The 14,504-nt window shown below is 35.0% G+C and overlaps 1 protein-coding gene across 1 annotated transcript in view; it reads right to left on the bottom strand.

Moving 5' to 3' along the window:
- Window positions 1-1,436: 1,436 nt before the first annotated feature.
- The window catches only part of LUZP2 (leucine zipper protein 2), a 33,426-nt gene continuing 20,358 nt past the window's right edge, over window positions 1,437-14,504 (bottom strand). The window contains 4 exon segments of the mRNA XM_077761422.1: window positions 1,437-1,772; window positions 1,774-1,846; window positions 5,827-5,927; window positions 6,689-6,775. Coding sequence (XP_077617548.1) covers window positions 1,683-1,772; window positions 1,774-1,846; window positions 5,827-5,927; window positions 6,689-6,775 — 351 coding nt within the window. The 3' untranslated portion in view covers window positions 1,437-1,682.

Genomic DNA, 14,504 nt, shown 5'->3' with positions numbered 1-14,504 from the left:
TGTGAGATCATGACCTGAGCTAAAGTCGGATGCTTAACCAACTGAGCCACCCAGGTACCCTTAACTAAAGCTTTCAAAATTAATTTTTCCTTGTCCTGCCAATTTCTCACAGATTTATTGTCCCTTTGTCTAAAAAAGTATAAAAACTGCTTGCTTTGGTGATTTCTTTAAGTTTCAATTTCATTATGCACATGTAATAAGTTTTTTTTCCTGTGAATCTGTCTCGTGTCAATTTACTTCTTAAACCAGATGAAAAAAACTTGAAGGGAAAAAGGAAGAACGTTTCCTGTCCTAGGCAGTCATGCATTTATCTGTGTGTTTCCTTCATTTGTGGTCTCTTCCTCTAAACTGTAAACTCCAGGAAGGCAGGATTCTGGCCTTTGAGGAGAGGCAATGTGGTCATGGGGTGAATCACATGGATTCCAGCAACTCATGTCAGGTCTATATGCAACCTCTCCTTCTTCCTGTGAGATCTCGGGTAATGTAATGAACATTTTTCTACCTCAATTTCCTCTGTGAAATAAAGATAACTGTAATATTGGTCTCAAATAAGCCTAGAATATTTAGTAATTTATTGAAAAAGATCTAAAAACAGTGGCTGGCACCTTATATGTGCAATATTAGTATTCGTAATTACTACTTTCTCTTGCCATTGTTTTTTTTAACCAAAAAAGGAAAAAAGGAATAGGCACATTTTAGAATCTCAAAGAATATTTTTTGAGTAACTGAATGACTGGCTGACTGAAGGAATAAATGGAGGAAAGGGATCACAGAAATCATTTTATTCAGTGATTTTTATTTTTATTTATTTTTTTCTTAAATAGTTTATTGTCAAGTTGGTTTCCATATGACACCCGGTGCTCATCCCAACAAGTGCCCTCCCCCATGCCCATCACCCCCTTCCCCTTTCCTCCACCCCCATCAGCCCTCAGTTTGTTCTCAGCATTCAAGAGTCTCTCATGGTTTGTCTCCCTCCCTCTCCCCAACTATTTTTCCCCTTCTTCTCCCTCATGGTCCTCCATTAACTTCCTCCTAATCCACCTATATGTGCAAACATATGGTATCTGTCCTTCTCTGCCTGACTTATTTCACTCAGCATAACACCCTCAGGTTCCATCCATGTTGCTACAAATGGCCAGATTTCATTCCTTCTCATTGCCATGTAGGATTCCATTGTATAACTACACCACATCTTCTTGATCCATTCATCAGTTGATGGACACTTAGGTTCTTTCCATGTTTTGGCTATTGTTGAGAGTACTGCTATCAACATTGGGGTACATGTGCCCCTGTGTATCAGCACTCCTGTATCCTTTGGGTAAATTCCTAGCAGTACTACTGCTGGGTCATAGGGGAGTTCTATTGTTATTCAGTGATTTTTAAATCACATTAGACTTAGACTCCCTTTCTTCATTAAAAGTATATTGAGAATGTGTAAGCCCAACAAATACAATCCATAAGAGAATAGGTACTTCTAGTTGAAACTGAGAGTGTATGGAGGCTAGAGCCCCCATCCTCACTGCCCCGGAGCTATATCTGCTTTAGGACTAAGAGAATGAAGAATGCAGCAGAATGCAGAAGAAAATCTCTGATTTAAGTCCAACAAGTTAAGACCCAAGAGGTTAGAAGTTAATACTTAAAGAAAGTAAGTGGCCCCACCTAAGTCCAGGTGAATGTCAAAGCTAGATTCCAGTTAAAAACGCACCTGTGCCATGCGAATTGTGTCTATCACACTGAGCAGCATTCCAAAATTCATCCAGAAATGCCACTCACATCTACTCTGCTTAAAGTCATAGCCACAGGCCCGTAGATAAATCTTTCAGAGAAAAAAGCATGGACAAATATCCTGAAAACAAAATTAAACTAAACTAAAACATTGTTTTTATTTTCTCTTCCTAAAAGACTACATCATATGATTCCCTATTATCACAGGAGAATATGCTTACTTCTGCTTTTTCTTCCCTTGTTGCTTCAGGTTTTGAATTCATTCATTCAACAAACGTTTGGGCACCTTTTAGGAGGAAGCTAGTTCTAAGCACTCGAAACTCATTTGCAAACAAAAAGACAAAAATCGTTGCCATCATGAAACTCTATTAAACAAAACAAAGCAAGACAAAATACCTCTATATGAAATGAAGGATTTCTGTGACATTGGCAAAGAAGAGATTGAAGATATTCCCGGGGTGATATTTCACAAAGTTCCTTAGCCGTTAATACACAGAAGCAAGTACTATTTTTAATGTTAATATTTGCTTTTTCAATTAGCTTATGTAGGAGGATATACATTGCAGTCTTGGTAACAAATCTTTATTGAGCAAAAATAGGCCATCTTTCAGTAGTTTTTATTCTTCATCATTGACCATTAATATTATGTAACATAATCCAACAAATAGTTTGGGGAAATTGAAGACTGTACACATGACTACGAAAACGCCCCCTAAGTAAACAAGTATATGTTTTCATAACTCTCCAGGTCTGGCCAGCTCACTTTACTCTATGATGTCAATAATAATTTCAGCCTCTGCTTGCAATTAGTTTTAATTACAGTACCTGAGCTATAAAAATACGATTCCATTACAGCCAAGTTCACAAATAATTGTTTTAATCCAGCTATCCACATTGTAGTGTAAAACAGTAAAGGTCTGCTTCTCATATAACTGTCTTAGACTTGTAATCCAGTATATTTTATGAAACAGAATTGTGTCTGAAATAACACTATAATGCTAAATATCTGCCTAAAAATGAAAAAAAGTTAGCCATCTAGTATAGTCAGTAGTCGGAGAATTAAGATCACACAGAAAACCACATCTAGATGAGTTACTGAATTATTCACTTTGTTTCTGAGCAGGTTGGCATTGGATAGACATAGTCAGCATTCAGTTAGGTCTTACACATTTTAGGCATTTGCCCAATTGACATAGTTAATGCATATAAAAGGAAACAAAGTCTGAAACAAATTCCTAACTTTGAATATATAGCATTGATTAGTATTTAAAAATAACTAGAGAAATATGTTTTTGTTAGTTTTGTTAGTACCTATATTAAAACAAGTTATTCCATTGGAAAGGATGTTAATTTCTCAATAGGAGCCCATCATATTTTGCTAAGGTTAAGTGATCTTTCACTATGTACCATTATAGGCACAGTTATAGTATCTGAATTGAACATTTAGGTTAATATGCTCTTCCCCATGAGGGTAATTAGGCTAGGAATGTTAACTTCTCAAGAACAACATCAATTTATGTAGCTGTTAACTAAAATAAATAATAAGAAATGTCATCTCTTTTACGGACAAAGCCACACAAGTAAGTAAAGCATTTAAGCCTTTCTGATGCTATTTTAAAGCAATTAAAGAACTGAGAGAAATAAAATGTGTCTGCTAAAGCACATAACATACTAAGAAAAAAGAAATTCCGTGCTTGACTATTAAAAGGAACTCCCAGAATATTTCTAAATATTTATAAAGCACTTCTGCTGCAATTCTTTTTTGTTCTGAAACAAATAATGCAATGAATATACCACAGTAACTCTGTAGGATGCATAGTACTATCTATTCTTAAAGAAAAATATCTACACATTATGCTTATGTAAAGCCCACTTGATCATGTCAGTAATTAAGAGAAACAGACTGATTATTGTCACACACTAGAGTGGAGATTTAGAGCACAGGAAATTTTCACAAATGAAGCTGTTTAAATTTGATTCATATTAAGCCGAATTCTTATCTTCCAGCATCTTATAAATGTTTCAGAACATATCAGCTTGATTCTCTTTTCATTAGTTCCAAAGATGCCTCAAAACATGTGCTAAGGTAAAATGGTGATTAACTTTCTATAGGGTCCATAGAGTCCAGGAGAGAAGTGGGAGCAGAGCGTGGGAGTGGGGAAGTGAACCTAAATGAAAACTAAATTATCTACTTTCCTTCTATAAACCTTTGCGGAGGTTAGGGATTCTAGGTGCAGTGGGGAAATTGTAGGGAACAGAACTCAGAAATCAGCAATATTCCATCTCACAGCATTAAATGAGTTTTAGGCTAAGGAGTCAGTAGGAACTTTAGACCTTCATTTTTTTCTTCTGCCCTGGTCACTTCATCTGAAATCTCTAATAGACCATCTATAAAGTACATCCTCTTTTCTTCTTGGGGAGCCAAGAAGAATCTAAAATAATCTAGAATACTACTGATGAATGACACTGAATTATTCCACAAGTATAATTGCTACATGATTATATCACAGTAATACTTAACACTATTTATGACAGTTTGCCATTTTTCCAAATTACTAAATTTCTTGGAATATGTCACTGTGATCAAAGGTGTGCATTATACATCAGAATTTAAGTCCATCTATTGATTACAAATTCCCTTCCTTCTTCCTACCCTCCCCTTCCTCTTTTCTTCTCTCTCTTTCTCTCTTCTTTCTTTTCTTTCTTTTTCTTTCTTTCTTTCTTTCTTTCTTTCTTTCTTTCTTTCTTTCTTTCTTTCTTTCTTTCTTTCTTTCTCCCCTTCCTTCCTTCCTTCCTTCCCTCCTTCCTTCCCTCCTTCCCTCCCTCCCTTCTTCCTTCTCTTCTTTTTTAAAGTAACAATATCCTTTAAGACAGCATGCCAGGGCACAGTGTGGCTTGGAAGACCCATTCTATAAAACCAATGGTTTTATATATTTTGTGCATTTACAAAATGAATCTACCCAGCAGAAGTGAATCTATTCAGTGCAGACAACTTAATTGTGTCATTGAACTCATTAACTCGAGTCTTTAAGTTTGATGCTGTATCAATCCTATCAGTCAAACAGGATTCGGGTATCAATTCCTGCTGCTTTTGAGATACCTGCAGATTATTTAGGACTGCATTTGTTTGATTAGCGGTATTCCTATGTAGAGACCCAACTTCAAAGATGATCACAGCCATTGACTTGTTTTAATAATACTTTTGTTATCAAAATATACAAATCTGGGTTTATTGGTTATGTATATCTGTTTTACTTTCATGAAATCCCCATTTTTAAATGTAAATTATCTGCTTGCATATTTTTGTTTTGCAATCCTCTTATCATCCCACATTCCACTACCCAATTTCATAGAAAAAAAAAAATCTTGCCAAGCATTTCAAAGAACTCAATTCCTAACTTGGAGTAATTCCAGCACACAACCGTAGGGATGTGTCTATAGAATGCCAAAAAAATCTCATCAATTATGTCAGAAATTTAGTCATTCATCCAGATATTTTGTCTACATCCTACCAAACACACTTTGTGAATTCTATAAACTGACTAAAAATCTGAAAGAATTGCCTTGACATTATTTAGACATGGTTCAAAATAATAAGTGTAGCAATAACACCCTCATATAAACAATATGTTCAGGTTGACACAGATTCCAACCTTAAAGAAAGTGACTCCCGTTGGCCAATGTGGACAAATCTTTATGATATGGTTGCAATTTGGATTGTAAGAATGTCAAGGGTCGATAACATTTTATCGTCTTCCAATTACTTTCAAAACTAGGTGATGAAAGTACTAGATAGCCAATGAACCAGAAGAATTAAATGTCATTCTGTGTTTGAGTTCAAAACTGAGCAATCTATACTGGGCAATTTACTGATGACAATGACTATTTAAGACTGTGGATATCCATTTTAATTAGGTTATTGCTTAAGGATCATAATTGGCCTGGAATCTTTTGGAAAATTTGTAGACTATATAAAGTTACATAAAACTGTGAAAAAGTTGCATGCTTTAAAAACTCAGTATTTCCATCAAGCCTGTGGTTGAAAAAGAGTATGAAGACAATCATAAATGGATGTTTTAAACACAGTTTCTTGATATTTACAGTATTTTTTCTTCTCTAGTTGCCCTCCCTTCAAAGTTGGTCAATTGTTTTTCCGGGGTTTGTTTCACCTCACATTCAGTACAAGGAAGGATTTGCAATTTCTGTCAAACACAACAGGAAAAAAAAAAAAAACAATTAGAATAGTTGCAATAAATATGCATTTAAGGAAAAATTAAAATCTTAACAGAGTAGTAATGTAAATTTTTATCTCAACAAATATCCTACAGAAAAGAATGCTAGACCCAAATGCGATAAGTGTAAATATGTCCATATTTCTAATTCACGGAAATACAAAAAATACTGTCGACAAATGGCAAGGTATTTCAAAACCTATTTTGAGAAAACTTAGGCCAAACCATTCAACTCTGATTATTCCATATGTTAGGAAATGTTGTGTTAAGTGAAATGAACCCTACAAATTGCTATGATATAATATTTTTGATCAAATAACAGTACAGAAAGAAGTTCATAATGAAGTTCCTGAATTCTGTTTGTTATTTGTTTTTGTTGGAGATATGTACTTCTTTCTCCCTCATCTGCTTCCCCAAATCCTCTTCTTATCTTTTTTTGTTGCATAAGGAATAGATGCATATTTTTGATTTGTTTCTTGGTTGTGTGTGTGTGTGGTGGGGTGTACCTCCTTCACCCTTATTCTTCTGAGGATCTCAGATGATCAAGCGAAAAACTTAGTTGCAGGCACAGTGGTCAAGGAAATGTCCAAAGACACTAGGTAAAGGAAGTCTCTTGTATTAGTAAATACAACATCCCTGTTTCAGCTATAGTCACAGAGAAAACCATTGGGCCCCAAGGATTCAAGAAGTGCTTCCTGACATAATCAAAAACAAGCAAACAAATAAATTACCTGTGGGGTAGTCACTGGCTCTATTGTAGCATTGGTTGGGGGATTGTCATTGTGCTTCATTGAACAGGTCCTGCCCTCTTGTAAAAGCTGCAAATGAAAATAGATTGGTGAAGTTAAATGAAGAAGGTGAGAGAAAAATTCCTTTGAATTCTTCCCTCTGAAAGCCTTCTTTGCCTTTGATGCAGGCTGGAAGGGCGAGCCAGGGGCAAAATAAACTCATCGCAACCTGAGTGGGATGCAAGGAGAGAGAAAGCATTCACAGTTTGTTCGGGAATCTCAGGGGCACTTAGGATGGTCAGCTACTACAATAAACTTCCATTCCAATGGAAAGTTGTTTCTTTGTAAAAGCAGTTAAACAGAAGTAAAGAATTATAAAACTGCTGTATCTGTGATGCATCTATACTCTAAGGTTTAAATATGTCAGTGGTCTGTATGCCTGCAGGAACTTCAATATTGCAAGCCGAGAAGCAATTTAAACAATATAATCATCAATCTTTGTAGAATAAAGGCCTCAGTACTTTAAAAAAGATTACATTTTGGAAGAGAAGATCTTAGATTTTACTAACCAGGAATTCTTTTTTTTTACCCAAAAAAAATTTTTTTTTGAATACATTTTTTTTTAATAGTTTATTGTCAAATTAGTTTCCACATAACACTCAGTGCTCATCCCCACAAGTGTCCTCCTCCATGCCCATCCCCTTCCCTCCCCCCACATCCATCAGTCCTCAGTTTTTGTCAGCATTCAAGAGTCTCTCATGGTTTGCTTCTCTCCTAACCAGGAATTCTTATCTTACTTCTTAACCTCAACAGTTTTGAAGAAGAGTTGCTGTCAGTGTATTCCAATTAGGCTCCATTTCCATTTTAACTAAGGTTAAAATATTGAATTTCCCTTCCTTCTCTCTCTCTCATGCCCTATCCTTCTCTCCATCCCTTTATTTTTTCCTTCCTTGCCTGCTTCTCTTCTCTTTCCATACTACCTCTCGTTCTTCCACCCACCCTTTTTTCTTTCTCTTTATTTTAAACATTTTTTCAAAGTAACTACAAAAATTATTTATTGTAAGAATATGCTTTTTTGGGGTGTGTGTGATTTCCTGTAATCCTTTCCATGTGTACAACAAAGCCTAGGACTTTAATAGTCCATGACCACAGATAGCTCTGAATTTGAACAACTCAGTTTGTTTCCTTGGGATCTAACAGGGGGGAGGAGATCGAAGCAGGCCTCAAACTCTAACATCCTATAAATATCAAGTAGATGATAACTAAAGAGGTTCCAAAGCAGGCTTAACCTAATCCAATTTGGATTTCAGAGTAATGTTATTTTTACATTCCCTATTCTTGCACCATATTTCTTTTACTTGAATTCACACCATGCTCTTTTACCAGTCCACACCCATACGTATGTCATCCTACCTTCATAAAAGTCTCCACTGTGACATCCTGACAACCAGCTACTCATTCCCTTTCTAGAAAGTCATTTCCACTACTAGAAAGACTGAGTCATACTTTCCTGCTCTAAAGGCACAATGTACATAAAAATTATATCACTTAGGATTGTTTTCATATGTATAAGTATGTCTGGCTCCTCATTTCCTTGAAGACAGAGGCTACATTTATCAGCTCTAGAACTCAGCTTGATGCCAGCAGATAACAAGTGGTCAATATGAAATCTCTGAATAAATAATAAATGAATAAAACAAACATTGGCTATGAAAATATTTCAGTCCTTCAGAATTTTAATAAATGCCTGATTTTTTTCATACAATCGGATTTAGGTATATTTAACTGAAGCTCCAAAATGGTTACACACTGCCCCTTCTTCTATATAAGCCTATTAGAGTAGGAAAGTAAGGTAACAGTTATAATAATAGGAATCATTAGTCAAAATCTTGACTACCTTATTCTAAAGAATTTTAAGGAGATGCACAGAGTAATCTTAGAAACTAAGAAATGCATTTCTTTTTATGTTCTATGGGTTTGAATTAAGACCTGGAATCTTTCCCTAGAATATTGTAACTATTCAATTTTTGTTGTAATAATACAACTCGCTCGTGTTTTTATTATGTTTGCATCCAGCCTTTGAAAAATTAACAAATGTATGAAATCAAGCTCCAAAAAACATGATTAATGCACAGTTTCCTGCAAAGTGTAAGATACCCCAAAATAGGTTTTAGGAATAATGGAGTTTGTAGGTCATACACGTTCAGGGGAAAGTTTATTTGAACATCAAACAGTGGTATTTAAAGTAGTTCTTCTCAAAGCCTTTAATACGCAACTTCTTAAAGTTCTGGTCTTGCATGACCTGTCCACATAATTATGTAAGGTGATTTTTAAAACATGATGCTCCCGGGTGATAAGTGAGTCCTATGACAATGGGGTTTGCATTTTCAATCAGCACTCCAACAATTCAAATGCACAGTTAAATTTGAAGTCTGCTTCTTCATAATACACATATGCATTATAAATCTCTTATTAGGGTATATAATATAACCATTCCCCAAATCTATTTGACCTTAAAACCCTGTCTTGTGTGGCGCTTCACTTGAGGTCACTGAAAATACTATAGAATTTTCAGCAGAGTCTATTCTTTCATTAATGCAAGCATGGCTGACTATTTCAGACAAGCCTTTGATCATCTGAACAATGAAAACTTATTAAATTTCAACATTAAAGAAAATGTTATGTGGCTGAAAGACAGCTTGAACCTTTTTTGATACTTTGATCTTATAATGAACACTACCTTTAAAAATTATTTTTTTCTGTGCCTCACAGGCATTGTAGAAGTTTCATGAGACGAAGTTCATAAAATTCTTAGTGTTTCTCAGAGAGGCAACATAATTATAACTTGCAGGTATCATGCCTTAATAAGTATCTTATCAACTTTCTAGTCATTGATAAAGCAGGCATCCACTTAGTGAAAACATAAAGGGGAAGTTTCTTTCTGAGGCTCCCTCACATTTGTTGCTAACATCACCCAGATTGCCAAAAGTTCCAAACAATTAGAGTTAAGGAAGACAAGAAAATAAATTAAAAAAAAAGACACATTTCTAATATTGTAGTATAAAGGTAATTTTTCCTAAGGGCAATAATCTTTGGAGTAAAGTAGACTTTGGTTTGAATTTTAGCTCTGATGTTTATTCATTGGTGATCTTGATAAAGCAATGTGATAAATTACTTATCTCTGGGTCTCAGTTCAATGGAGATACTTCTTCACAGAATTATTTTGAGGATAAAATGAGAAAGCACAAAAATACTCAGCATAAATATTGACAAATAACAAACATTCTCTCCTTTCTCCCTCTTCCACTATTTTTCATATTAATTTTATAATCATTAATGATTACAAATCAACAATTTATGAGTTGACATTGACATTGCAAATACGAAATATGGGGCCAAATCAACGGTCATGTAAGTCTCAAGCACAGAAGAGGAAGAGGGAAGCAGGAGAGAATCAGTCTCTGCTGTTAACTACTCAGACTCCTAGATTTTCTTTTTATTACTATTGTTAAGTACAAATACACATACAGAACTTTCTGTCATATTGATATTTTTTTGTCTCTTTTCCTAACACTACCTAGAATAATTACTGACTTTTAATTCTTTTAATTATTTCTGGTACAATCAGGAATTGAACTGTATATCATGGAAAGAAATAGAAAGTGCTATTTCATACAAAAGATTTTATGACTACACAGAATAAGGTAGTGGTTAAGCCTGTGGTCTAAGAAGTCTGGCTTAACCACTGATCAAATCCTTAGATCAATTGCTTCCTAGCTTCGTGGTCTTCAATAAGTTATTCATTCTTTTCTTAATCCAAATTTCCATCTTTTTAAAATGCAGAAATTATTCTATAGACATCTGTAAAGATTACATTAGAAAATGAGTTAAAGCGCTTAGCTCAGTGCCTCTTATTACTAAGATCTCAATATATTATAGTAGCAATGATGTTGATGAAGATAAAAATGGATTTGTAAACCACCTGGGACAAAGCACTTGATACATATGAGATACGCGATACACAGTAAATCATACCTATGGTTATACCATAGCAGACTCCCTGATAATTATGTTTTCAACAAATAATTGTCCATATAATGATATATGTGGTCCACACAGTTTGGAAGGAAAAGTATTTCTACATTAACTCTTTCAGATGCATTTGCATTGATACAATGACATTGAAGAAAAATGATACAACGTTATTACACCAAAAAATTATCATCACTATAATAATAAGATTTTTAAAATTTTTTTTCTTTTAAACAAGGAGACAAACAAAAATTATGCATTTACTGTTGGCTCCAGCATGGCGAAAGGGACTTCACTCTCTCTTTCTTGCTCTCTCTCTTGCCTTCTCTGTTTTACAAGGCTGGTACAGAAATAATATAGATATTTTGGAAAATAATTTAGTAAGGCAGATACAGTGGTTTTAAACATGTTCATGATTCAGTATATTTCATTTTGGATAGTCTTTCTCTGAAGAGAATAATCCACATTTAAAAATAAAAATAAAAAAAGAAAACCTTTCACTCAGAAGTATTACTTTGGGATTTGTAAAGTAGTGAAAAAGAAAACAAAATAATAGTTGAATATAAACAAACTGGTTAATTAAAAATCAGATGAAATATTTTATAGTCATTAAGACATTTGTGGGCTATTTATTAATATGAAAAATATATAAGCTTAAAATATATAATACAGAATTATACAGTTAAAATCATAGAGATAGCACATGTAAAACAGACAGAAATAAATGTTCCAAACTTTTTCTATTGACAAATGTCAAAGCGCAACAATAAAATTAGGGAGGCCAAAACAGACAATTTTGTTGTGCTTTAGCATTTTTGTTGATTTTAAAATAACACATAACACATGTCTGTCTTTCTGGCTGTCTGCCTTTCCATCTCTTAAACTGTTTCTCTCTTTATCTGTTTTTCCACCCCTTCCCTCCTCCCTTCCCTCCCTCCGTCTTCTTTCTCTTTTTTTCCCTCTCCCTCTTTCTCTCTCATTTCTCCCTTTTTATCTTTCTTTTTCTTTTCTTGGGGACATGGCTGATCTGTCACTTTGCAATGAGTTACAACCATCTTTAGAACTATTTTCTATGTACAGTTTGCCTAAAGGAGAATATATATGTTCATTAAAAAATGTGATTTTAAGATGGAACAGTGCCTACAAACTTAAGGTCTTCCTTCCCTACCAATTTGAATCTCAAATTCTCTTGAACTAAAGGGAAAAGTTCAGACGTCATTTTCCCTCATGCACGTATGATTAAAAAATGCAATTTCACTTGCAGAAGAATGCATACAGATATAACTAGCTTTGGTGAATAATTGATTAATTATACAAAGTAACTATTTTCTGTCTCAAGAGACCAAAAAAGTTTCAATACTAATCTTGAGAACTGCATAAAATTGTACAATCAAAGGCAGGTACAGGCTTTCAAAAACATTCCATGTCAGTTAGGTAAAATTTAACCTGATTAGCAATATACCTATATCCAGAAATTCAAGTGATAAAATATGAAGACTGATGAGGAAATCATGCACAAATTCAGCTGCTTCAATATGCAGCTTACCTACTTAATTATCCAGGAGACCTAGCAGGGAGCACAGCTGGGTCTGCAAATTATGATACGGGATATGCCATGAATACATCTTTATTAAAATGATTACACTTCTCTCACATATACACATATACAACAACACCACCAGAATAACCAGTTTGTTCCTTTGCTTTTGAGCAATGAACAGCTAGCTATTTGACAAAATGTTATATCATGGCCAAAAAGCAGACAAAGTAACAACAAAACTATGCAGTTGAGACAATCCCAGCTAATTACTTAACTTTGTACATGGGAAATAATCACACAACACACAATCACAACATGTCAGGAAGACTGTAATGCTGAGAACTTCTAATAATGATAAGGGACTTCACTTTAATGTGGAGATACCAGGCTTTGGAGCCAGGTGTAAATGAATTTTGAGTCCCAACTCCATATCCCACATCTGGGATAATAGGGGCAAGTTAATGAACACTGAGGTCCCTGGACTTTGGTATTTTACAGAAGAATAAAGTTAAACACCAACAAACATTGGGATTGTCAGTTTCAAACTGTGACATTAGAACAAACAAAGCAACAAACAAACACACACTTGTATTTCAATAATGTTTCAGAGAAGAGAGAATACTTTAATATTCCAAATATATAAAGGATCCAAGGTCAAAAGAAATTATTCTTAAGAGGCAGACAGAAAAAAAAAAAAAAAAAGAGAGAGATGTAGAGGTAGAGAGATGGAGAGAGATTGACTGATTCAGGGAAAATGCAGTAATATTTTGTTACTTGACTCTTTATTCAATGTCAATTTTCTACATCTTTGTACTGTTGAAAACCTCATCACAGGCTAACACTTGCCAGTGGAATGGCATTTGAAAAATACCAACTTAACCTCACTTTTTCTTCATTTCTAAATTGTGGATAATAGTGCTGACATCCAGAATTGACATCAGTGCAAAATAAGATAATGTAGGTAACTCAGCTGGGTGAATGGAGTGATGAGTTCGCCCATCCTATGTTAGAATTCCTTTAGCCCTTATTAACTGTATGGACTTGGAAAAGTTACTTCATCTTCTTGAGGTTCTGATGTCTTATCTGTAAGGTTGGCAAAATAACACCTACCTGAGAGGGCTGTTGGAAGAGTCAGATTAAAGTTTTTAAAATTTAAAAAAAAAAAATGCATTTATTTATTTTAGGAGAGAGAGAGAGAGAGAGAGATGGAGGGAGAGAGATCACGAGCAGGGGAGGGGCAGAGAGATAGGGAGAGAGAAAATTCCAAGCAGGCTCTGCTTTGTGCACTGCCAGCATAGAGCTTACTGTGGGGCTTGATCCAAGGAGTCATGAGATCATGACCTGAGCCAAAATCAAGAGTCGGATGCTTAACTGACTGAACAACCCACATGCCCTGGGAAGTTAGATTAAATTTGAAATATATAATGGTTCCTGATGGAGTATCTTGCCCATATCTTGCCCATATTAGGTGCTCAGTTAGTTTTGTTTCTCTCCTTCCTTTCCCAGCCTCAGCTTCTTCTTTCTTCAATCAAAATGTCTCCCTTTGGTCAAAAAATATTTGGATCCTATGAGGATAGAAACACTGATATTCAGTCACTTTAATTTTACCACCCTGGTATCAACACACTTATCCAGGTCATTAGACAATCTTGATATTGCCAAAAGATCAGTTGCCATTACCTACCCCCCACCCATCTGTGGTCCTTCCTGTCTCATCCTCTCTCATTGTTTTCTGTTTATGATTTAACAGGGCAAGAAAAACATCTTATTAACCAACTTCTCATTCTTCCTAGATAGCCTTAGCCTTGGAGGATGCTTTTATCCTTCGTGGGTTTTCTTTCCTCCTCCTCAATACAGACTCATCAGATCAATCTAACTAATTAACTTAGGGATTTAGTTGCCTCAAAATATTTTCATTATGATACAGGCACATCTTTGGCTTCAATGCAAACATCCCATTTAGAAATTGTGAAAATAAAGTCATATTTAGAATTATCTCTTTAAAAGAGCACTTTTAGGAGTTTAGCTAAATATCCATACTATTGCTGCCTTAGTGTCCATTTTGTGTGGAGAAGGGTCTGCTGGGGCTTGGAACTGACACCGGCCCCTCCTGGAGTGCTGTCCTAGGTAACAGGCAGCGGAGTCACAAGTGTAGATTCCTGATATAAGCTCCCCAAAGCCCTGGAGATAAATATATGTCTCTCCTAGTTCCTTCCCCCTTTTTGCTTCTCTCCCTACTTCCTCGGA

Source organism: Crocuta crocuta, unplaced genomic scaffold (assembly GCF_008692635.1).
Source record: "Crocuta crocuta isolate KB4526 unplaced genomic scaffold, BGI_CrCroc_1.0 scaffold884, whole genome shotgun sequence".
Taxonomy (NCBI): Eukaryota; Metazoa; Chordata; class Mammalia; order Carnivora; family Hyaenidae; genus Crocuta; species Crocuta crocuta.
The sequence above is the reverse complement of the archived record's forward strand: the minus strand, read 5'-3'. Positions and strand labels throughout refer to the sequence as shown.